This window comes from Hylobates moloch, unplaced genomic scaffold (genome assembly GCF_009828535.3).
Source record: "Hylobates moloch isolate HMO894 unplaced genomic scaffold, HMol_V3 SCAFFOLD_14, whole genome shotgun sequence".
In the NCBI taxonomy this organism is placed as follows: Eukaryota; Metazoa; Chordata; class Mammalia; order Primates; family Hylobatidae; genus Hylobates; species Hylobates moloch.
The window spans coordinates 6,785,630-6,807,997 of NW_026652289.1; the positions used below are offsets into that span (position 1 = coordinate 6,785,630).

At 48.8% G+C, this 22,368-nt stretch overlaps 1 protein-coding gene across 2 annotated transcripts; it reads right to left on the reverse strand.

Annotated features, from left to right (window-relative positions):
* Positions 1-302: 302 nt before the first annotated feature.
* Positions 303-20,713, reverse strand: GET1 (guided entry of tail-anchored proteins factor 1). Of its 2 annotated transcripts, none has more exons than XM_058427509.1 (5): positions 20,661-20,713; positions 7,596-7,761; positions 6,643-6,710; positions 5,204-5,318; positions 303-1,335 (listed from the first exon to the last, which is right to left on the reverse strand). In XM_058427509.1, the coding sequence occupies exons 2-5, from the start codon at positions 7,759-7,761 to the stop codon at positions 1,262-1,264; spliced, it is 423 nt and encodes a 140-aa protein (XP_058283492.1). In that variant the 5' UTR covers positions 20,661-20,713; the 3' UTR covers positions 303-1,261. The 2 variants fall into 2 exon arrangements, with proteins under 2 accessions (XP_058283492.1, XP_032030276.1); XM_032174385.2 differs by lacking the exon at positions 20,661-20,713 and adding an exon at positions 18,161-18,376.
* Positions 20,714-22,368: the final 1,655 nt, after the last annotated feature.

Sequence of the window (22,368 nt, forward strand, 5' to 3'; positions counted from 1 at the left end):
TGTGGGCAAAACGTATCCCGTGTGGTGATGGACACTGGAAGCTGGTGTCGAGTTCCTCCACCAGGCTGTGGCTGTGTTCCCTGCTCTCTGTCCTTTCTTAAAGCTAAGTAAACTTGGTGCTGGGTAAGCCTGCAGTGCATGTGTAAGTGGAACCCAAAAGCTGCTCTGGTGGTCTTCAGCATGACAATAAACTAAAGGACCACAGCACTTTGTCTTTTCGCAGTCCAATCAGCTAAAATAACGACAAACTACTTACTCGATCATTAGGAAACAAAAGAATACAAATATGAACTTGCAGAAACTAGTGAGAGAATTCAGCTTTACTGTGATATGGTGACTAAGTTAACAGCCACTTGTCAGTTGCGGGTGGCTCACAGCAAACAAGCAGCTGTAAGGCAGGAAGTTACACAAGCACTTGCAAAGATTTTAATTAGAAAAAAGTGTTTTAAGGAACAGTTAATAGAATTATACTTTGTGGGCCACACAGGTTATTGGTTCAGATTAATTTAATCAGGCCTTATAAGGTTTGTTTTCTGTGTTCCATTCTAAAGAGTATAAATATTAAATGCTTACAAAATACACTTCATTCAAAATGCTTTAAATACAAAACACAAGTTGAGCACAAAACAATGCATTATGGTCTCATGGATAAATTTACAAAACACTGTAATGAAAAATTAACAGTCTCAAGTAAGTAGATAATACTATACAACTCTTGCTCAACAAATGACATTTTAAACAAAGGGAGAAAAAGCCCACGCAATGTCAATTAGTGTTGTTCTTTTAACTGTATTGAATGTGATTAAAGAAGAAATTTTCAAATTTTTAGTAGTGGTATTAAAATTAAGTTACTTTCTAAACTGGATTAAAAACAGCACTAAGTCTTCAAAGAACTTACTCAAAGTTGTTAGAAAATTTTGACTTTCCAGCTGGCAATATGACCAAAATATATAAGAGGGCAAATCAGAAGTGACAGCACGGAGATGTCCCTAAACATTTCACATTTTGTACAGATCTAGAACAGTGTTCGCTAGTACATACATGTCATAAACTGGACTTTCTTGGCTCAATGACAGGTGTAGAAAATCATGATTCTTATAAGACTCTCTCATAAAGTCCAAGAACAAACATATTCAACAAAAAAAAAAATCTAAACTGTGCACTTTTGTTTCTTAAAAAACAAAACAGTCTAAATCAGATTTTTAACCTAATAAGAGAAAATCCATTTTTAAAAGTCTCATAGCTGTATCCATCTTCCTGTTCAGCTGAACGGATGAAGCACAATAGCCACAACTTTGTTACAGACTAAAATCCAACAGGTAATTCCAACACCACCTGAAAATAAAGAAATTCACCATGAGAGAGCGTACCAGCAGTGCTACCCACATCTGTCTCTGCTGTCTTTAACTCACAGCAAAGAGAGTATTTCCATTCTTTTTGAGCAGTGCTGGGCTGAGGTGAAGTTTATGTTTCATAGGTTCAAATTTGTCACTTTCTTTTTTTTTTTTTTTTTTTTGAGACGGAGTCTCGCTCTGTCCCCCAGGCTGGAGTGTAATGGTGTGATCTCGGCTCACTGCACCTCTGCCTCCCAGGCTCAAGTGATTCTCCTGCCTCAGCCTCCCGAGTAGCTGGGATTACAGGTGTGCACCACCACACCTGACTAACTTTTTTTTTTTTTTTGAGACAGATTCTCGCTCTGTCACCCAGGCTGGAGTACAGTGGCGCGATCTCAGCTCACTGCAACCTCTGCCTCCTGGGTTCACGTCATTCTCCTGCCTCAGCCTCCCAAGTAGCTGGGACTACAGGTGCCCGCCACCGTGCCCAGCTAATTTTTTGTATTTTTAGTAGAGATGGGGTTTCACCATGGTCTCGATGAACTCATGCTCCACCCACCTCAGCCTCCCAAAGTGCCGGGATTACAGGTATGAGCCACCGCACCCGGCCTACGCCTGGCTAATTTTTGTACTTTTAGTAGAGACATGGTTTCACCACGTGGGTCAGGCTGGTCTCAAACTCCTGACCTCAGATGATCCACCTGCCTCGGCCTCCAAAAGTGCTGGGATTACCTATGAGCCACCGTGCCCAATCCGAATTTGTCACTTTCTATAGAATCATAGGGCTGCATTCTTTACTAAGCAGGAATTGCAGTGAACAGTGGACCCTGGGCTGAATTTCCCTTTCTTGCCAGAGAGATGTGCGTTACCATTTATGATATTAATAGATTCCAAAACCAAACCTGTAAGATTTATTTTTCCTTTCTCGAAAGCATTATAAACAAAGCAATGTCTACCTATGCCTTTCTTGCCCCACCAATAATGGAGAGGCATACATATCCCCCTGTCCAGGAAGACAGGCTGCAAGAGTGGCCCATGGCCCTGCTGGATGCATGGAAGGGTGGCTGGATGCTTCTCTGGCCGGCAGTGCAGAGCTCCTGGCCTAGGCCCAGCTGTGTCAAACAAAGGAGAGGGGAAGGAAAGGGTGGGGAAGGGGACAGGGGTGGTAGCTAAACTGGGAGTCTTTGAAACAGCCATTCCTGGCCAGGCACAGTGGCTCACGCCTGTAATCCCAGCACTTTGGGAGGATAAGGCAGGTGGATCACCGGAGGTCAGGAGTTCAAGACCAGCCTGGCCAACATGGTGAAATCCTGTCTCTACTAAAACTACAAAAATTAGTCAGCCAGCCGGGCGCGGTGGCTCACGCTTGTAATCCCAGCACTTTGGGAGGCCGAGGCGGGCGGATCACGAGGTCAGGAGATCAAGACCACGGTGAAACCCCGTCTCTACTAAAAATACAAAAAACAAAATTAGCCGGGCGTGGTGGCGGGCGCCTGTAGTCCCAGCTACTCGGAGAGGCTGAGGCAGGAGAATGGCGTGAACCCGGGAGGCGGAGCTTGCAGTGAGCCGAGATTGTGCCACTGCACTCCAGCCTGGGCGACAGAGCAAGACTCCATCTAAAAAAAAAAAAAAGTTAGTCGGCCGTGGTGGTGGGCACCTGTAATCCCAGCTACTGGGGAGGCTGAGGCAGGAGAACCACTTGAACCAGGGAGGCAGAAGTTGCAGTGAGCAGAGATCACGCCACTGCACTCCAGCCTGGGCGACAGAGTGAGACTCGGTCTTAAAAAAAAAAAAAAAGAAATAGTCATGCATTTTGATACAGTATTCACCTCTAGCATAATCACAAATCACAACCAAAGACCAGCAAGGATGTGTGCTGCAGCATTATCTTTAATAGCAAAAAATCAGGACCGGAATAAATATCCTTCATCAGGAAAATTTGCAAATGACGTATCTAAATGAAGAACAGCTACTGAAAATTCCTTAATAAAGAAATTTGCCAGGCAAGGTGACTCACGCCTATAATCCCAGCACTTTGAGAGGCTGAGGAGGGAGGATTGCTTGATGCCAGGAGTTTGGGACCAACCTAAGCAACAAAGCAAGACCCCATCTCTATAAAAAACATTTTTTTTAATTAGCTGGGCATGGTGGTGTCCAACTGTTATTGTAACTATTCAGGAGACTAAGGTGGGAGGACCACTTGAGCCAAGGAGTTCGAGGCTGTAGTGAGCTATGACGGTGCCACTGCCAGCCTGGGCAACACAGCAAGACCCTGCCTCAAAAAGAAAAGAAAAGAAATGTACTGATATGGTCTGAATGTTTGTATCCCCCTAAAATTCATATGTTAATATGCTACCCCCCTCAGTGATGGCATTAAGAATTGGGGCCTTCTGGGAGGTGATTAAGTCACTAGGGCAGAGTCCTTGTGAATGGGATTAGTGCCCTTATAAAAGAGGCCTAAAGGAGCTTGTCCTTCCACCATGCAAGGACATAGTGAGAAGACACCATCCATGAACGGAAAATGGGCCATCATCAGACACCAAATCTGCTGGCACCTTGATCTTGGACTCCCCAGCCTCCGGAACAGTGAGAAATAAATTTCTGTTGTTTATGAGCTACCCAGTTTATAGTATTTCACTTAACCTTAACAAACTAAAACATGTGGGAATAGGCTTACCCTATAAAGTAAAAAGGAGGTACAAAATGTTATGTGCCAGGTGACCTTAATTATATCAAAATAAGTGGGGGAAAAAAAAGGCAAAGAAAAATATATCACAGCATTAAAAGCTAATAGGAATCTTATTTTTTATTTATTTTATTTGAGACAGATTCTCACTCTGTCACCCAGGCTGGGGTACAGTGGCGTGATCTCAGCTCACTGCAACCTCCCTCTCTTGGATTCAAGTGATTCTCACACCTCAGCCTCCCAAGTAGCTGGGATTACAGGCACGCACCACCACACCCAGCTAATTTTTTGTATTTTAGTAGAGATAGGGTTTCAACATGTTGCCCAGGCTGGTCTCAAACTCCTGAGCTCAGGCGATCCGCCCACCTTGGCCTCCCAAAGTGCTAGGATTACAGGCATGAGCCACTGCACCCAGCTGGGATTTTTAATTGATAGCTATATTTCTAATCATTCTATAGTGACATGTACTACTTTTAATATCTTAAAAAAATTATCTTCAAAAATAAAAGAACATGGCTGGGCATAGTGGTTCATGCCTGTAATCTCAGTACTTTGGGAGGCCAAGGCGTGAGGATAACTTAAGGTCAGGAGTTTGAGACCAGCCTGGCCAACATGGTGAAACGCTGTCTCTACTAAAAATACAAAAATTAGCTGGGCATGGTGGTGCACGCCTGTAATTTCAGCTAGTTGGGAGGCTGAGGCATAAGAATTGCTTGAACCTGGGAGGCAGAGGTGGTTGCAGTGAGCCAAGATCGCACCACTGACTCCAGCCTGGGTGACGGAGTGAGACTCTGTCTCAAAAAATAAAAAATAAAAGAATAGCCAAGAGCAGCAAGTGCTACAGAGAAGCCAACCATAATAGGGATTGAAAAGATACAGAATTTTGGAACTACAGCTAGTGTTTCAATGGGGTATCAGACTTGACGTATTGGGCATGGATCCTGGAAACAGACCTAGGACTGAATTCTAGCTTTGCTCCTTAACATTTTGGTGACACTGGACAAGTGAAGTAACTTTTTTAGACCTCAGTTTCTTCATGGGAAGCCTCGTGTGAGGCTGAGACACAAAACCCCGCTCACTAAATGGACGGTGAGGAGGATGCCAGGCTAACTTAATCTTCTACCACACACCTCTACATAAGCCTATCCACACTCTTCCACTGCATCTCCCAGAAAATTCTTACCTGCTACTCTAGTAGGAAAGGCTACCAGGCGGTCTAGAGGGGTTATCCATTTACTCGGCACGACAGCCACAGGGACAGAATAATACTTCCAAATGAGTGAGATCATCAGGGCAGCCTGGAAAGACACCTCTGGTGAGCGAAGCAGCTTGCCGATCACACAACCGACCACACGGAAGGGAGGACAGGGAAATGCGAAAATAAACCCAGGAAAACTCTCCAGACTGAGCACCTCGAGCCTAGGAACCCAGTCCCCACAGACAACAGATGAGCACACACAGCCACTAATGTCCCTTGGTGAAACCTTGAATGAGAAATTAAAGACGAGCTCAGCAGCATGTCTGCACACTGCCAACAAGTAGGCGAGCCTTCCTATGTGAACTGGCATTTCACTGTTTTAGGATGAATACAATCTACACATAATTTAGATTAGCTGATAAACTAACCAAAGTCTCCCATAACACGGGTGTGCTTTTCTCACTGAGTATCTCCTTTGAGCAGCCAGACTGTATGCTCAACACACCTTACTAGTGACGAAAGCCATCCTTGGAAAAACTAGTGAATTCTCCCACATACACCAGTGTTAGCAAGGCACGCAGAGGTGAGCCCTGTAAGTTTCAACGATGGGGGATGCTTTATTTCCCTCCATCCCCCCGCAGCATTCCTTCGATTGTCATCTGTCCCCTTCCTGGCTTGAACAGGCCGCTCAGAAGAGACATGAAAGAGGGCTGCTGGCCTAACTCCTTTGTCTGCAGGAAACTTACTTCTTAGCAAATGACAGTGCCTCAGAATCAATTTCCTTAAATATACCCCGCCAAACTAAGCTTTCTGGGGGGTGGGCTTGAATCCTTTGCCTCGGTACTAGATCACATGGTACTGCAACTCGGATATTTACGGCAGCTGCTAAAGGTGTCTGGGCAGCACAACTGCACTCTCGGGGCAGAGCAGAGCCCAGCAACAGCTCCAGGAGAGGCTATGAGGGTTAAGCCCCAGGCAGGGAGGCTAGAAGCCAATTCCAGTCGGAAAAGCTGGTTCTCTACCTGGAGGGTGGAGAGTGCGCATGAAGTACACCAGGTAACAAGTAAGGGCCAAAAGTATTGAAGATCTCAGAAAAAACCGATGTCATCTATAAGCTTCTTGCTTCATCCCACCAGGCCCTTCAAACCACACTGGGATGAAGGCATGGTGAAAGCTCTCCAAGAACTTACTTCACAGTTCATCTGCCAAAAAGTCCCAAACTTTAACAACTCTCCTCAAGAGAAAGGCTTCCTTTTAGTCTGACTTGTAGACCGACAGTGTTTAGAGCTCTGTGTGGGCAGGGACACATGACACGACAGCTGAAGGTGGAACAGCCCAAACTCCCAGCCCTGGATCTGCAGGCACCGCTCTGGAGGCCGGGGTCACCAACTCCAATGACCCGGCTGATGCTCTAGCACACTTACCTGCAATACGTAGAAAGCGACACTTATCACCCATTTTATCTTGGCTAATTGAGCTGTCCGAGCTTTCACTGAAAGGAAAAACAGGATAAACAATTAGGTCAGTCATGAAAAATTAACAAGATATTCAAATACACAGAAATGTTATTTTCCCTTATAATACACTTTCTGATTATAAATGGAACAATCACTCAACATATTTAGAAAATATAAAATCGAATTTTTAAGTCACCTACCACCTGATTATGCCATTATTTAAAATAGTATCCTACTCAGATTGAGATTTGAATAGCTTTAATTTTGAAAACTCTCAAAACGACTCATGAAATCAAAGATTCTTTGTATAATACAGTTACCACTTACCAACAGGACTAAATCTTCCTCCCTATTTCCCAGTCTGCACAGTACACTAATCCCTGGTGCAAGTCCAGCTTGTCCTGGGCCTGGACAGGCCCCCTTTGTCTGTTTTCCTAGCCACAGAGACAGCTCTCTGACTGCGCACACACTGTGCATGGGGTCCCTCAGCACACAGGCTGCCCTGAGAAAGCGCTCTTCATCACAGGAGACTGTACCCGGGAGGTGACACTCGGAAGAGGACACTGCTGGGCATTTTTCTAGAGAGTGGAACAAAAGCCTCTGGGAATCCACTGTGAGACTTTTTTTTCTGGGCTTCTCTCAGAAAAGTGATGAATTTAAAAATGAAAACCTACAATAAAGAATTGGCTCTGAGGAAAATCTGAGAGGATCTTAAATATTTCTGTGCTTAGAAAGCAAAGGCTCACCAGCAAATAAGAAGAAAGTAATAATTATTACTGAGTTTCCTCCAGATAACTTAAAAGTTTCCATCGATATTCAGAACATCCAAGAAGCAAAGCATATATTCTACTAATCTTTACATACAGACTTCTCTATTAATCAGCTCTCATGAAGCCTTCAGGCTACAAGGGACACAGTACCGTGGGTTTTGAGCTTATCCGTCATCTTGTTGATCTTTCTTTCCAGCCTGGCGTATCTGGCAAACTCATCCATCATGTTGACCGTGGAGAGCTCCTGCTTCATGTCCTGGATCTCCGCTCTCATCTGTGACTCCTGCTCCGCGTCCTTCTGCAGCACCCTGGACATCTGGCAGGGCGGACAGCGGGGATCAGCACCTTCCAACACGGGTCATAGGAGGGTCCCCCAGTCTCCCGCTACTTTCTGTCTATGCCCTGACCACTCTGTGACCCAGCCAGTTGTGTGTTTCTCTGCAGGACTGAATGCAAACTGGGGCCGTGAACGTTCCCAGGACTGATAAAGAGTAAAGGCTGTTGCTGGAGAACACTGGGAGATTCATCCTGCTGAGAAACACCTACAAACTAGCCCCGCCATGACAAAGTCCTTAAACTCCCATATACACTCCATACCCCAACCCCCTGGTGGCAGACAGCCCTAGGTAAACGTCCCTTTCTCTCACTGGCTGTCCCGGGACTGCCGCAGCTCTTGTAAGTTCCCGTGATGAATGCTGTGGACTTATCACCCTGGCGTTTAGTGCTTCTTTCTTTGGAATCCCAGCCGGCCCCATCTCCAGGCAGTCTGGAGCAGCCCCTTGAGGGAACTCCCCTGCCACTGCTTTTGAGACGACTCCAGCATGGGTTTGACCAGACAGAACCGGTACACCTTCCTCCAACATCCTACTCCCGCCTCTGCCAACGGGGCAAGCTGCCCTCTACCTACAGAGCCAGCCTCTGCTGCCTTTTTCGGCTCCCTGTAACCACCACACACACACACACAAAAAAAAACCCTCATATTCAAATTGCTATTCAAACTGTATTTTTCCTTTTACAGATATGCCCATGAATTTGCTCCAATACAAATGTTTGTCTCTTTCACTATAACTAAAATTGCAATTATGAAATGAAAACCAATTCCATCACCAGAGCTGTTATTCCAGTGACAGGGAACATGTATCCTCTCCCCTCCCTGAAGAATTCAGTCCCAGATTAGACGGGGCAGAGCAAGGTGCAGGTGCAGGGTAACAGTGGTGAGGCAGGGGCCCGGGGCAGAGTGTCAGCGCCCAAGCTCAGTGCAGAGGGCCTTCCCATAGAATGGCACCCTGGCAAGAGGCATCAGGGCCAGGCATGGTGATACAGGGGTCCCCAAGACAGGGCAGCCTGACACAGGAGTCACGGTCTGTAGGGTGAGGGAGACGGACATACAAGACAAGAAGGAACCCTGCCAGTGTCGGAGCCCAGGTGGGGAGAGGCATGCACTCACATGGGTAACAGTGGGTGGTGGACACCAGAGATTAATTACAAAAGGGTGATCACAGAAATAAACATATTGAAAGTAACGGAAGCCAGTCTTCTCACTTTCAGCGAAGACACTTAGAAAGATGCCTCGGCCTGGCACGGTGGCTCGGCCTGCAACCCTAACACTCTGGAGGCCGGGGTGGGAGGATCTCTTGTGTACAGGAGTTCAAGGCTGCAGTAAGCTGAGATCATGCCATTGGACTCCAGCCTGGGCAACGGGGTGAGACCTTGTCTCAAAAAAAAAAAAAAAAAAGAGACAAAAGAAAAAAGGCCGGGTTCGGTGGCTCATGTCTATAATCCCAACACTTTGGGAGGCCAAGGCAGGTGAATCGCTTGAGCCCAGGAGTTCGAGACCAGCCTTGGCAACATGGTGAAACCCTGTCTCTACAAAAAATATGAAAAATTAGCCATTTTCATAACCTGGTGAAGGAAGGAAGGGAAGAACGGAGTAAGGGAGGGAGGAAGGAAGGCAGGCAGGCGTCTCGGAGAGAAGCAGAATGAATCTTGTGGTGTTGGCTTAGAATTGGAGATCTGTGGTTTCCACAGATAGGCAGAGAAATACACACATAAACAAAGAGGCACCCTCCCCAGGCTGGCCTGGCTGGTCCCTGTGAGCAGAGGGGCCCCGCATGACCTGGAGGCCCACCTGCGCCGCCCCCGCAGGCCCCTGCTCCCTGCACCAGCCCCAGCCATCCACTCTCCAGGGAACGGCCGCCCCGGGCCACGGCACCGGGAGGGGAGGGGTGACTGGAGCGCAACGGAGGAGTGGGCAGTGGCCGCCAGGTGGCGCCCGCAGATCCGCCGGGAAGGCCTAGTCCAAGGACTGCGCGGGCGCCCCAAGACCAGATCCCTCAGAGGCGCCTCTGCCACCTACCCCAAGGGATCAGCGAACATCCCCAAATCCCAGCCCCACACCAGCGGATGAGACACAATGAGAACACAGCACTGCCTCTCAGAAATCCCTACCAAGTATCAGACATGCCAGTGGGCGTCCATTCTGCGAAATCACTGGCCTCTGACACTCACAAATGACAGCCATGAAAGTCAAGGGAAGACTGGGAAACTCCTCCAGACAGGAGGCTAGAGGCCGGGAAATGCAATGCATGATTCCGAACTGGGTCCTTTTCCTGTTAAGGACGTTACTGCAAAACGTGGGGAACCTGCATGGGGTCTGAGGATCAGATCGTGGTAACGTACTTGACGCCTGCATTAGATCTCGGCTCACTGCAACCTCGACTTCCTGGGCTCAAGCGATACTGCCACCTGAGCCTCCTGAGTATCTGGGACTACAGGCCTGCACCACCACACTCGACTAATTTTTTTTTAGTTTTAGTAGACACATGGTTTCACTGTGTTGCCAGTGAACTCCTGAGCTCAAGCGATCCGCCAGCCTCGGCCTCCCAAAGTGCTGGGATTAAAGGCATGAGCCACTGCGCCCGGCCCCCAAGATTCTTTTGAATACCAAAGTATCTGGGAATGAGGGGGTTCGGGCTGACAACTTCCAAATGGTTCGGTTAACAAAATCAGTTATCGGTATTGACTGTATGCGTAACTTTTCTGCACATTTGTGTTTGTTTCGAAATTTTAAAAATAGATTAATAAAGATGAAATGTTATAGTGTATCTAAAGTGTGCCTCGCACACAGCAAGCACACAATAAATGAGATCCCCCCCTTCCCCTTCCAGCTCACAGGTCTCCACGGCCTGCCGCACAGTAGGGACAACTCTCCGGTTAGAGCTGGGAAGCCGAGTCCTGCCAGTCGCCTGAGAGTGTCTGCGCATGCGCGCGGTTTCTGACCCGCGCAGTTACGCCTCCTACCAGCGCCTGCGTGATGAGGTGAAGGTGAGGGGGGAAGGGGGAGTGGGGGGGGAAGGGGGAGTGGGGGGGGAAGGGGGAGTGGCGGGGGTGGGTCCAGGGGCTCATGCGCAGCGTGTTAACTGCAGCGAAGCTTCTGGCAGCCTTTGCGCAGGGAGTAGGCAGTTCAAATCCAGCTCTCTTTGTGGTGCCTCTGCCCTGGCCAATACCCAACACAGTTATAGTTATAAAAGGAGCTATATACTCCAGCCTGATCCACTCTGGAGAAGGAAATAGGAATGGGCCAAATTCTCTTAGATGAATCACAAAATTATCTTTCAAAAGCAAGGAAAATCTACAGACACTGCTAAGGACTTTTTGATAATTTCGCCTTATACAAATTACACTTCAATAAATCTGACTTTTAAAACCATATTTTAAAAAGAAAAAGAGATTCCAAGACATTATTTAGCATTATAGGGAATACACAAAACAATTAACTCAGGAATGGGAGGTGAGTGAAGGCAGAAGAGTGAACTTGAGGAAAACTGAAGGCAGCTTTGTAAGGTTAACAAAAACAACTGGTGCTTGAAAAAATACTTACATCTATTACATGTATAAGCACAATAAAAATTGTCTGAGCCAGGCGCAGTGCAGTAATCCCAGCACTTTGGGAGACTGACGCGGGAGGATCGTTTGCGCCCAGGAGTTTGAGATCAGGAGGGGCAACATGGCAAGACCCAATCTCTACCAAAAAATTAAAAATTAGTCAAGTGTGGTGGTGCACGCCTGTGGTCCCTGTGGCCCCAGCTACTCAGGAGGCTGAGGCGGGGAGGGAGGGATCACTTGAGCCCGAAAGGTTGAGGCTGCTGTGAGTTATGATGGCACCACCACACTACAGCCTGGGCAACAGAGACCCTGTCTCTAAAAAAAAAAAAAAGTTTTAAAGTATAAATTTGCAAATATGTATCAATGTTAATCCAAGACCCACATATAAGTGTTAAAATGTTCTAGAATTATGCAGTGTAAGATTTAATATGAATCTAAATGTAATAATGCAAATATTAATTTGTAGAACAAAAGTAAATCTCTGAATTGATGGCATGACAACGTACATAGCCCGTGCTCGTCCCTGCCAGCAGTAGAGCAGGCAAACCCAGGAACCACCAACTCAGGTCACCCTGAGTCCCTGAACACAGGGGACAGGGTCTTCCAACTCACGAAGCTCCAGACCCTGAACAGCCCCAGATGCCACTCTCGGCCAGGACCCCCGCCAGCCAGGGCCGAGAAACGGGCAGCTCTCCAGGCCGCCAGCCCCAGTCCTTGCATGCTGCCCCCACGAGAGCCCCACTGGAGGCCCTGCCCGCACATGCGCACTTCACCAGCGCGCTTCTGAGGCATAGTGTTCTGGGGCAGGTCCTGTGAAGCAGAGAGTCGTCCCCCTAAACCATCCCCAAGCCTGGTCCATGGCAGGGACTCACTAAGCAACGGCTCTGAGGAAAAGGATGTGGGGGCGGAGGGGGTGCTAAGAAGATGACCACAGAGGCAAACCCTGCAACATCCTCCTCTCGCTTCAGTCCCCTAGAGGGAAAAGGAGGTGGCCACTCTTTACAGCAGAAAAGGAGGATAATTTAGAAAAAGTTGAATCTGAAAGGGACTCGGCCCGTAAGCCCAGAAGGCAACACATGCAGCGTCCTTTATCTGCAAAGCTAGGGTTGCGAGGAAGGGCCTCCTGGAGCCTGCGCAGTGCGTCTGGCTCGTGTGGCCACTCAGCCCACACCAGCTCTGGGGCGCCTGCGCAGTACGTGCGGCTCGCAGGGACCCTGAGCCAGCTCCAGTCCTAGGGCGCCTGCACAATGTATGTGGTTTGCATAGACTGAGCCCGCGCCAGTCCTGGAGCGCCTGCGCAGTGCGTGCGGTTTGCGTGGACTCTGAGCCCGTGCCAGTCCTGGGGCACCTGCGCAGTGCGTGCGGCTTGCATGGACTTTGACCCCGCGCGAGTCCTGGAGCACCTGCGCAGTGCATGCGGTTTGCATGGACCTTGAGCCTGCGCCAGTCCTGGGACGCCTGCGCAGTAGTGCCGTTCGCATGGACCCTCAGCCCCCGCCAGTCCTGGGGCACCTACGCAGTGCACCTCCCCAGTGCACCTCCCCTGCACCTGCAGAGCTGCAGAGCCGGTGCTCACCAAAGGCGTCTTTGTTCCCCTCCCGTAGGTGAAGAAAGTCCTGGACCACCTACTGAATGAACTAGGCTCTCTCAACCATGCGTCCTGTGACCAGCTTGAAGAGGAGGGAGTGACCCCAGGAAAATTCCTACCACGCCAACACCAGGGACTTGGTGTCCTTACCAGGCATCCCACCCCCACCGCAGCGGACAGCTGAGATCGCCTCCCAGGACCTTGCTAGGCTTAACTGTTCCACGGACTTCTGATACTTCAGACCGACTAAGGCCTCACGCGGGGGGCGGGGAGGGGGGGGACCAGTGCGGGGACCAGTGCGGCCTAGACTGAGTGATGAGATCGGGGTGCTGCCTCCCTAACTTCTGCTAGGACAAAAGCTTCAGAAACATCCCAACGGAGGTTATAATCTAAGTACCTGAGCGTGGCCCCATCCCTGAGGGCACTGTTTTCCCAATTCGACTTTCTGCTGCTTGTCGTGAGTCTTTCCCACTTGAATCCTCATATCAGAGGCTGTGATGAAGTAGCCTCTAATGGTGGTGAAGGAGCAGCAGTTGACCCTACTGAAGACCAGCACGTTCCTTACAGCTTTTCACAGACCCTCACCACAAACCCAGTGACCAGGCCAAACATCTCTATTACCGATTATAGGGTGGGTGTACTCTGCTGGGATAATAATTATGTTATCCTTTTGAACCTGGCTAACAACAAGTGTTAACAATCATAGGAAAATGGTTTAGGAAAGCTAACCGGGTTGAGATAAGGCTGTAGGAGGCAGCACAGGATGTGGCCACAGATCCTGAGTCACAGAGCAAGACCTGGCCTCTAAAAACAAATTTTTTTATTTCAGAGGGTGGAGGGTAGGGGTTTGGAGGCAGACAATCAGGAAAAATAACTAATGAGTACTAGACTTAATAACTGGGTGACGCAATAATCTGTACAACAAACACCCATGACACAAGTTTACCTATGTAACAAACCTACACATGTATCCCTGAACTTAAAAGTTAAAAAAAAAAAATTGTTGGCCAGGTGTGGTGATTCATAGCTGTAATCCCAGCACTTTGGGAGGCTGAGGCAGGTGGATCACCTGAGGTCAGGAGTTCAAGACCAGCCGGGCCAACATGGTGAAACCCCCTTTCTACTAAAAAAAAAAAAACAAAAATTAGCTGGGTGTGGTGGCGCATGCATGTAATCCCAGCTACTCGGCAGGCTAAGGCAGGAGAATCAATTGAACCCAGGAGGCAGAAGTTGCAGTGAGCCGAGATAGTGCCACTGCACTCCAGCCTGGGCAACAGAGCGAAACTCTGTCTCAAAAAAAAAAAAAAATTGTCTAATAACAACAAAAGGAACTAATTCAACAACAAAAAACAACTGGATTTTAAAAGGGGGCAAAAGATTCGACTAGCCATGTCTCCAAAGATAAACAGATGGCCACAAGCATCTGAAAAGATACTCATCACTAATTATTAGGGAAATGCAAATCAAAACTAAAATGAGACACCACCTTACGTCCATTAGGATGATTAGCATTAAAAAAAAAAAAGGGGGGCTGGGTGTGGTGGCTCACGCCTGTAATCCCAGTACTTTGGGAGGCCCAGGTGGGTGGATCACCTGAGGTCAGGAGTTCGAGACCAGCCTCGCCAACATGGCAAAACCCCGTCTCTACTAAAAATACAAAAATTAGCCCAGCATGGTGGCATGCACCTGTAATCCCAGCTACTTGGAAGGCTGAGACAGAAGAATTGCTTGAACCCAGGAGGTGGAGGTTGCGGTGAGCCAAGATTGAGCCACTGCACTCCAGCCTGGGTGACAGAGAGAGACTCCCTCTCAAAAAAATAAAAATAAGCTGGGCACAGTGGCTCACGCCTGCAATCCCAGCACTTTGGGAGGCCAAGGCGAGTGGATCACCAGAGATCAGGAGTTCGAGACCAGCCTGGCCAATATGGTGAAACCTCGTCTCTACTAAAAATACAAAAATTAGCTGGGCATAGTGGTGGGCACCTGTAATCCCAGCTATTTGGGAAGCTGAGGCAGGAGAATCTCTTGAACCTGGGGGGCAGAGGTTGCAGTGAGCCGAGATTGCACCATTGCACTCCAGCCTGGGCAACAAGAGCAAGACTCTGTCTCAAAAAATAAATAAATAAAATAAATAATAAATAAGAATTAAAAAATAGGCCAGGCAAGGTGGCTCAAGCCTGTAATCCCAGCACTTTGGGAGGCCGAGGCAGGCGGATCACGAGGTCAGGAGATCGAGACCATCCTGGCTAATCAGGTGAAACCTCATCTCTACTAAAAATACAAAAAAATTAGCCAGGCGTGGTGGCGGGCACCTGTAGTCCCAGCTACTCAGGAGGCTGAGGCAGGAGAATGGCATGAACCTGGGAGGCGGAGCTTGCAGTAAGCCGAGATCGCACCACTGCACTCCAGCCTGGGCGACACAGCAAGACTCCGTCTCAAAAAAATAAATAAATAAATAAATAAATAAATAGAATAAGTAAATAAGAAAAAATACGTGTTGAAGGATATGGAGCAACTGGAACCCTTCTGCATTGCTGGTGGGAATGTCGAATGGTGTGGCTGCTATGGAAAACAGTATGGTGGTTTTTCAAAAAAATTCAACATAGAATTACCATAGATCCAGGAATTCCACTGCTGGGTATATGTCCAGAAAAACTGAAAGCAGAGACTCAAAGAGATATTTGTAAACATTTTAGCATTATCTACAATAGTCAAAAGGTAGAAACAAACCAAGTGTCCACAGACAGATGAATTAATAAACAAAATGTGGCCTATACGTACAATGGGATACTCTTCAGCCTTAAAAGGGAAGGAAATCCTGACTCATGCTACACCATGGATGGACCTTAAGGATAGTATGCTGAGTGAAAAGAAGCCAGTCACAAAAGGAAAAATACTGTCTGATGCCACTTATATGAGGTCCCGAGAGTAGTCAAATTCAGAGAGACAGAAAGTACAATGGTGACTGCCAGGGAGAGGTAGGAATGAAGAGTTGTTGTTTAATGAGTGCGAGAGTTTCGGTTAGAGGAGATAAAAAAAAAAGTTCTGGGATAGGGCTGGGCATGGTGGCACATGCCTGTAATCCTAGCACTTTGGGAGGCCAAGGAGCACAGATCACTTGAGGTCAGGAGTTTGAGACCAGCCTGGGCAACATAGTGAGACCCTGTCTCTACTAAAAATACAAAAATTAGCCGGGCATGGTGGCAGGTACCTGTAATCACAGCTACTTCGGAGGCTGAGGCAGGGAATCGCTTGAACCTGGAAGGTGGGGGCTGCAGTGAGCCAAGGTCAGGCCACTGCACTCCTACACAGGCAACAGAGTGAGACTGTCTCAAAAAAAAAAAAAAAAAAAAAAACTCTGGGAGCGGGGCCAGGTGCAGTGGTTCACACCTGTAATCCCAACAGTTTGGGAGGCCAGGGTGGGCGGATGGCTTGAGGTCAGGAGTTTGAGACCAGCATGGCCAACATGGCAAAGCTCTGTCTCTACTAAAAATATAAAAAAATACCTGGGCGTGGTGGTGCATGCCTGTGGTCCCAGCTACTTGGGAGGCTGAGGTGGGAGGATCACTTGAACCCGGGAGGCCGAGGTTGCAATGAGTCGAGATTGCACCACTGCACAGAGCCAGACCCTGTCTTAAAAAAATAATAATAGGCCGGGTGCAGTGGCTCACGCTTGTTATCCCAGCACTGTGGGAGGCCGAGGCGGGCAGATCACGAGGTCAGGAGATCGAGACCACAGTGAAACTCCATCTCTACTAAAAATACAAAAAATTAGCCAGGCGTGGTGGCGGGCGCTTGTAGTCCCAGCTGCTCGGAGAGGCTGAGGCAGGAGAATGGCGTGAACCTGGGAGGCGGAGCTTGCAGTGAGCCGAGATTGCGCCACTGCACTCCAGCCTGGGCGACAAAGCGAGACTCCGTCTCAAAAAAAAAAAAAAAAATAATAATAATAATAATAAAGTTCTGGGATAATGGTTGCACAAAAATGTGAATGTACTTAATGCCACTGAACTGTATACCTAAAAATGATAAAGATGATAAATTTCATATTATGTATATTTTACAGTTAAAAACAAGAAGATGAGCATGGGCCAGCTCATCAGGAGTCTTTTATGCAATGCCTGAGACATCATCTTAAAGACTGGATAGCATCAGGAAAGATTCTGAAGGAGACTCGGGTTAAAAGAGAATTTCCTGTATCTCAGGACAATGCAGACAGTAGGACAATTAAGAGAGTAAAAATAGAGTTTTGCACAAAACAGGCACTCAATGAATACTGGTGGAATAAAATATACTCCACTACTACCAATTTATCTTAGGAGAGAAAAGCAAGAACTGTTTTCCAAGACAATGCTGCAACGAATGCGCCCAATCTTTGAGGTCTCCGTCTTTGCCCAACAGCTCCTCATTTCTGCTGTGGGCATACAGAGGGCGCTCATTCTCGGGGACAGTTCCCAAGGTACCCCCGCCTTCCATGGCCACACCCCACCACGCCCTGTCCAATTTGCCACCAAATCCCTATCCCTGCTCCCACAGGCAATCAAATCTCCACCTCCAGTCACTAGGTGGATGGCTTAGTGCCACTACTAAATTCTCTGAGCCAGACTCCTCCGGGAGGTAAAGGAGGATGGGATGATAATACTCGCCTCTCCCAGCAGCCGTGAGAGGGAGGTAATGTACTCACTACCTGGCAGAAAGAGAGTGCTCCCCAACCTGGTTGCTCCCTTGGATATTGAAGGCATCACGCTGTACTGAGATTCTCTCTGCACCTGTCTCCCACTCTACCCACCCCAAGAATGTGGGCTCCTGGACGCCAGGATCCATCTGTCCGGGACCTGGAACAGCTGACGTCGCCCGCCAGGCCTCTGGGAAACCCTGGCCGAGGGCTGCTCGAATGCCTCTACGGACCAGGATTAACGGAAACGAGGCTGGCAGCGGGGCACTAGGAACTCCCAGTGTGAGGTTCGCCGCCGCCACCCACAGGGAGAAGAGTCCTGTCACGTGAAAGCGTGGCCCAGGGTTGCCAGGTGTTTCTCCCAACCCCCTAGAATCCACAAAGTCTGATTTTGGGGTAAAGCGTCGCACCTTTTAGACGCTAACAACTATCTCAAAAAAGCTTACGGACCAACCAAGACGCTGCTACGGCCTTCAGTCGCCCAGCTGAGGCCCCTGTACCTACGCCAGACCCGCCGGGGGACTGGGGCGGCATCCCCACCGGCCCTTGGGAGGCCAGGCAGCCACTTACGAAGGATGAGAAGGACGGGAGGAGGATCCTAAGAACATTGCACCCAAACACGAAGCTGAGCACCAGCAACCACGCCCAGTGGTCGGCCGCGGCTGAGCTCATCCTGGACGCTCCTGGCTGTGCTGGGTCCGCTAGGGCAGCTCCATGGGGACCACAACAGCAGCGGCGACCGCGCCTGCGCGGTGAAGCCAAGCGCCCCAGAACAGGCGCGCCGACGCGCCTGCGCACTGCGTCGCTCTCGCGGGAGGCGGGGCCGTTTTTTCCTCCCGCTCCAGTTGGAGCGGTTAACACGTTCCAGGTTTCTCTTGGGCCTTCTGCGATTCCGTAGCCTTCTCGCACTCACCCCTACTGAACCAGTTTTCTGACGTCCGTGTTTCTTTTTTTCCTTCTTTTTAAAATTAAAAACCTTCTCATAGTACCAAACTCTGGTTTCAAGTGTTAACGACTCCCTGCTTTTGTCATAATTAGTACTTTCTTTAAATTAACTTTTAATTCTAGATAAGTTTAAGATACTCTTCCATAAATAGAAAACTACCGTAATTATAGTAGCAGGTAACTGTCGTGTTCCAAGCAGTTACATGGAAAATGCCTTACGTTTTCGTTCCAGATCTAAACACTGTAGTAAGTCTAACCAATTTACACAACTGCATACCTGAAAAATAAGTTTAATAGAATGCACTGTTCACAATCATTAGTAATAGTTAATAAAGTAATCTGAATCTAGGTGAATATCAGGTTTTGCAGCGAAAGAATCCCAACTCAAATGTATGCACAGTGGGCAGGGCGCGGTGGCTCACGCCTGTAATCCCAGCACTTTGGGAGGCCGAGGCAGGCAGGTCATGAGGTCAACAGATCAAAACCAGCCTGACCAACATGGTGAAACCCCGTCTCTACGATACAAAAATTAGCTGGGAGTGGTGGCGCGCACCTGTAGTCCCAGCTACTCCTGAGGCTGAGGCAGGAGAATCGCTTGAACACGGAAGACGGAGGTTGCAGTGAGCCAAGATCGCGCCACTGCACTCCAGCTCTGGCGACAGAGCGAGACTGCGTCTCAAAAAAAAAAAAAAAAAAAGTATGCCTAGTGGATAAAGCAAGACATGTTCAACTGTCTCTTCTGCCATGCTGCCATGGCTGGTTTCTGAGGACTAATTCCTAATCAAAATGATGCAAGATTGCGGGTACACTGGCTCACGCCTGTAATCCCAGCACTTTGGGAGATCCAAGCAAGGTAGATCACAGGCCCAGGAGTTTGAAACCAGTCTGGGTAACATAGTGAGACCCCATCTCTACAATAAAATATGAAAATTAGCCGGGCACTGTGGCACGTGCCTGTGGCCCCAGCTACTAGGGAGTCTGAGATGAGAGGATCGCCTGAGCCCGGGAGGTCGAGGCTGCAGTGAGCTGTGATCACACCACTGTGCTCCAGCCTGGGCAACAGAGTACAACTCTGGCTCATTATTATGAACTAATTAAAATAATTATGCGGCTGGGCGCAGTGGCTCAAGCCTGTAATCCCAGCACTTTGGGAGACTGAAGCAGGTGGATCACCTAAGGTCAGGAGTTCGAGACCAGCCTGACCAACATGGCAAAACCCTGTCTCTACTAAAAATACAAAAATTAGCTGGGTGTGGTGGCAGGCACCTGTAGTCCCAGCTACTCAGGAGGCAGAAGGAGAATCGCTTGAACCTGGGAGGCGGAGGTTGCAGTGAGCTGAGATAGCGCCATTGCACTCCAGCCTGGGTGACAAGAGTGAAACTCTTGTCTTAAAAAATAAAGAAAGAAATAAATAAATTATGCAAGAGGCTGTGGTTCTACAAATTTCTGTCTCAAGAAAACATGTGAAGCAAAACTATTCTGTAGTGGTAGAGTGAATTCTTTCCCTGAAAGGACTTATTGGTTAATAAGTGACTTCTGAACTGACCAAAACAAAGAGCAGGAGCCTAGCTCTCCTCCATAGCCTTCCCTTCCACCTGGATGGGCCATGCAGCACGGCAGCCAGGCTCCTGGCTCCTCTCTCACTGGAGATTGAGATGGATTTAGGAGAAATTGTCTCTTGAAAAGTGATGATAGGCCAAGCACGGTGGCTCATGCCTGTAATCCCAGCATTTTGGGAGGCCGAGTTGGGTAAATCACCTGAGATCAGAAGTTCGAGACCAGCCTGACCAACATGGTGAAAACCCCTCTCTCCTAAAAATATAAAAATTAGTCGGGCATGGTGGCACGTGGCACACGCCTGTAATCCCAGCTACTCAAGAGGCTGAGGCAGGAGAATCACTTGAACCCAGGAGGCGGAGGTTGCAGTGAGCCCAGATCGCACTATTACACTCCAGCCTGGGAAACAGAGAGACTCAATCTCAAAAAAACAAGAAAAAAAAAAAAGAAAAGTGATGACAGCCCCGACCCCACTGGACCCCTTTCATCCGCCCCCAGTATCTGCCTCTGGCTAAAGAGAAGTCCACCACCACACCCCACTGCCACCTATCTTCAGGAAAAGGATTACCTAATTCCTGGACAGTCCAGAACGCCTAACAGAAAAAACCAAAAACCCTGGAGCGTGTCCTCAAGTTTGCAGCAGTGGTGGGAGAGAAGCAGCACCCGGGCTTCACAGGCAACCCAGTCTGAAGAACTCAACCCTCTCCTGTTGCTTCCTGTGAGCAGCACTTCACAAAAGCACCAACAATGGAAGGCGGAGACCCTCTTTCAACACATGGAAAGCAATGTGAGAGCCAGGGTGTCTCAGCATGAGTCAATCTACATCTAGCACAAGTTAAGATAGTAAACAACGCGGTGGTTCATGCCTGTAATCCCCAGCACTTTGGGAGGCCGAGGCGGGCGGATCACGAGGTCAGGAGATCGAGACCATCCTGGCTAACACGGTGAAACCCCGTCTCTATTAAAAATACAAAAAATTAGCCAGGCGAGGTGGCGGACGCCTGTAGTCCCAGCTACGCGGGAGGCTGAGGCAGGAGAATGGCGTGAACCCCAGGGGGCGGAGCCTGCAGTGAGCCGAGGTCGCACCACTGCTCTCCAGCCTGGGTAGAAGAGTGAGACTCCTTCTCAAAAATAAAATAAAATAAAATAAACAAAGCTCATAACAAGAACAAGACTGTTCATTTCTTAATGTTGCCGTAACATATTGTGTCCAGAATTGGTGGGTTCTTGGTTTACAGCTCTTAAGGTGGCGCGTCTGGAGTTTGTTCCTTCTGATGTTCAGATGTGTTCGGAGTTTTTTCCTTCTGATGGGTTCGTGCTCTCACTGGCTCAGGAGTGAAGCTGCAGACCTTCGCGGTGAGTGTTACAGCTCATAAAAGCAGTGTGGGCCCAAACAGTGAGCAATAGCAAGATTTATTGCAAAGAGCAAAAGAACAAAGCTTCCACAGTGTGCAAGGGGACCCGAGCTGGTTGTCACTATGCCTCAGGCAGCCGCTTTTGTTCTCTTACCTGGCCCCACCCACGTCCTGCTGATTGGTAGAGCCGAGTGGTCTGTTCTGACAGGGCGCTGATTAGTGCGTTTACTATCCCTGAGCTAGACATAAAAGTTCTCCACATCCCCACCAGATCAGTTAAATACAGAGTATGGACACAAAGGTTCTCCAAGGCCCCACCAGAGCAGCCAGATACAGAGTGTTGATTGGTGCATTCACAAACCCTGAGCTAGACACAGGATGCTGATTGGTGTGTTTGCAAACCTTGAGCTAGATACAGAGTGCCGATTGGTGCATTTACAATCCTTTAGCTAGACATAAAGGTTCTCCAAGGCCCCACCAGAGCAGCTAGATACATAGTGTCGATTGGTGCATTCACAGACCCTGAGCTAGACACAGGGTGCTGATTGGTGTATTTACAATCCCTGAGCTAGACATAAAGGTTCTCCACATCTCCACCAGACTCAGGAGCCCAGCTGGCTTCACCCAGTGGATCCCGCACTGGGGCTGCAGGTGGAGCTGCCCGCCAGCACTCACACTCCTCAGCCGTTGGGTCGTCGATGGGACTGGGCGCCTTGGAGCAGGGGGCGGCGTTCACCGGGGAGGCTTGGCGCACAGGAGCCCATGGAGGAGGTGGGAGGCTCAGGCATGGCGGGCTGCAGGTCCTGAGCCCTGCCCCGTGGGAAGGCAGCCAAGGCCTGGTGAGAAATCAAGCGCAGTGCTGCTGGGTCGGCACTGCTGGGGGACCCAGCACACCCTCCGCAGCCGCTGGCCCGGGCACCA

Coding starts and splice junctions, on each gene's coding strand:
- GET1 (XM_032174385.2), bottom strand. CDS start 18,262: ATGAGCTCAGCCGCGGCCGACCACTGGGCGTGGTTGCTGGTGCTCAGC. Junction 5,319..6,642: donor TCGCTTTCTACGTATTGCAG/GTAAGTGTGCTA, acceptor GTGTCTTTCCAG/GCTGCCCTGATGATCTCACT. Junction 1,336..5,203: donor CTTTCCTACTAGAGTAGCAG/GTAAGAATTTTC, acceptor CTTTATTTTCAG/GTGGTGTTGGAATTACCTGT.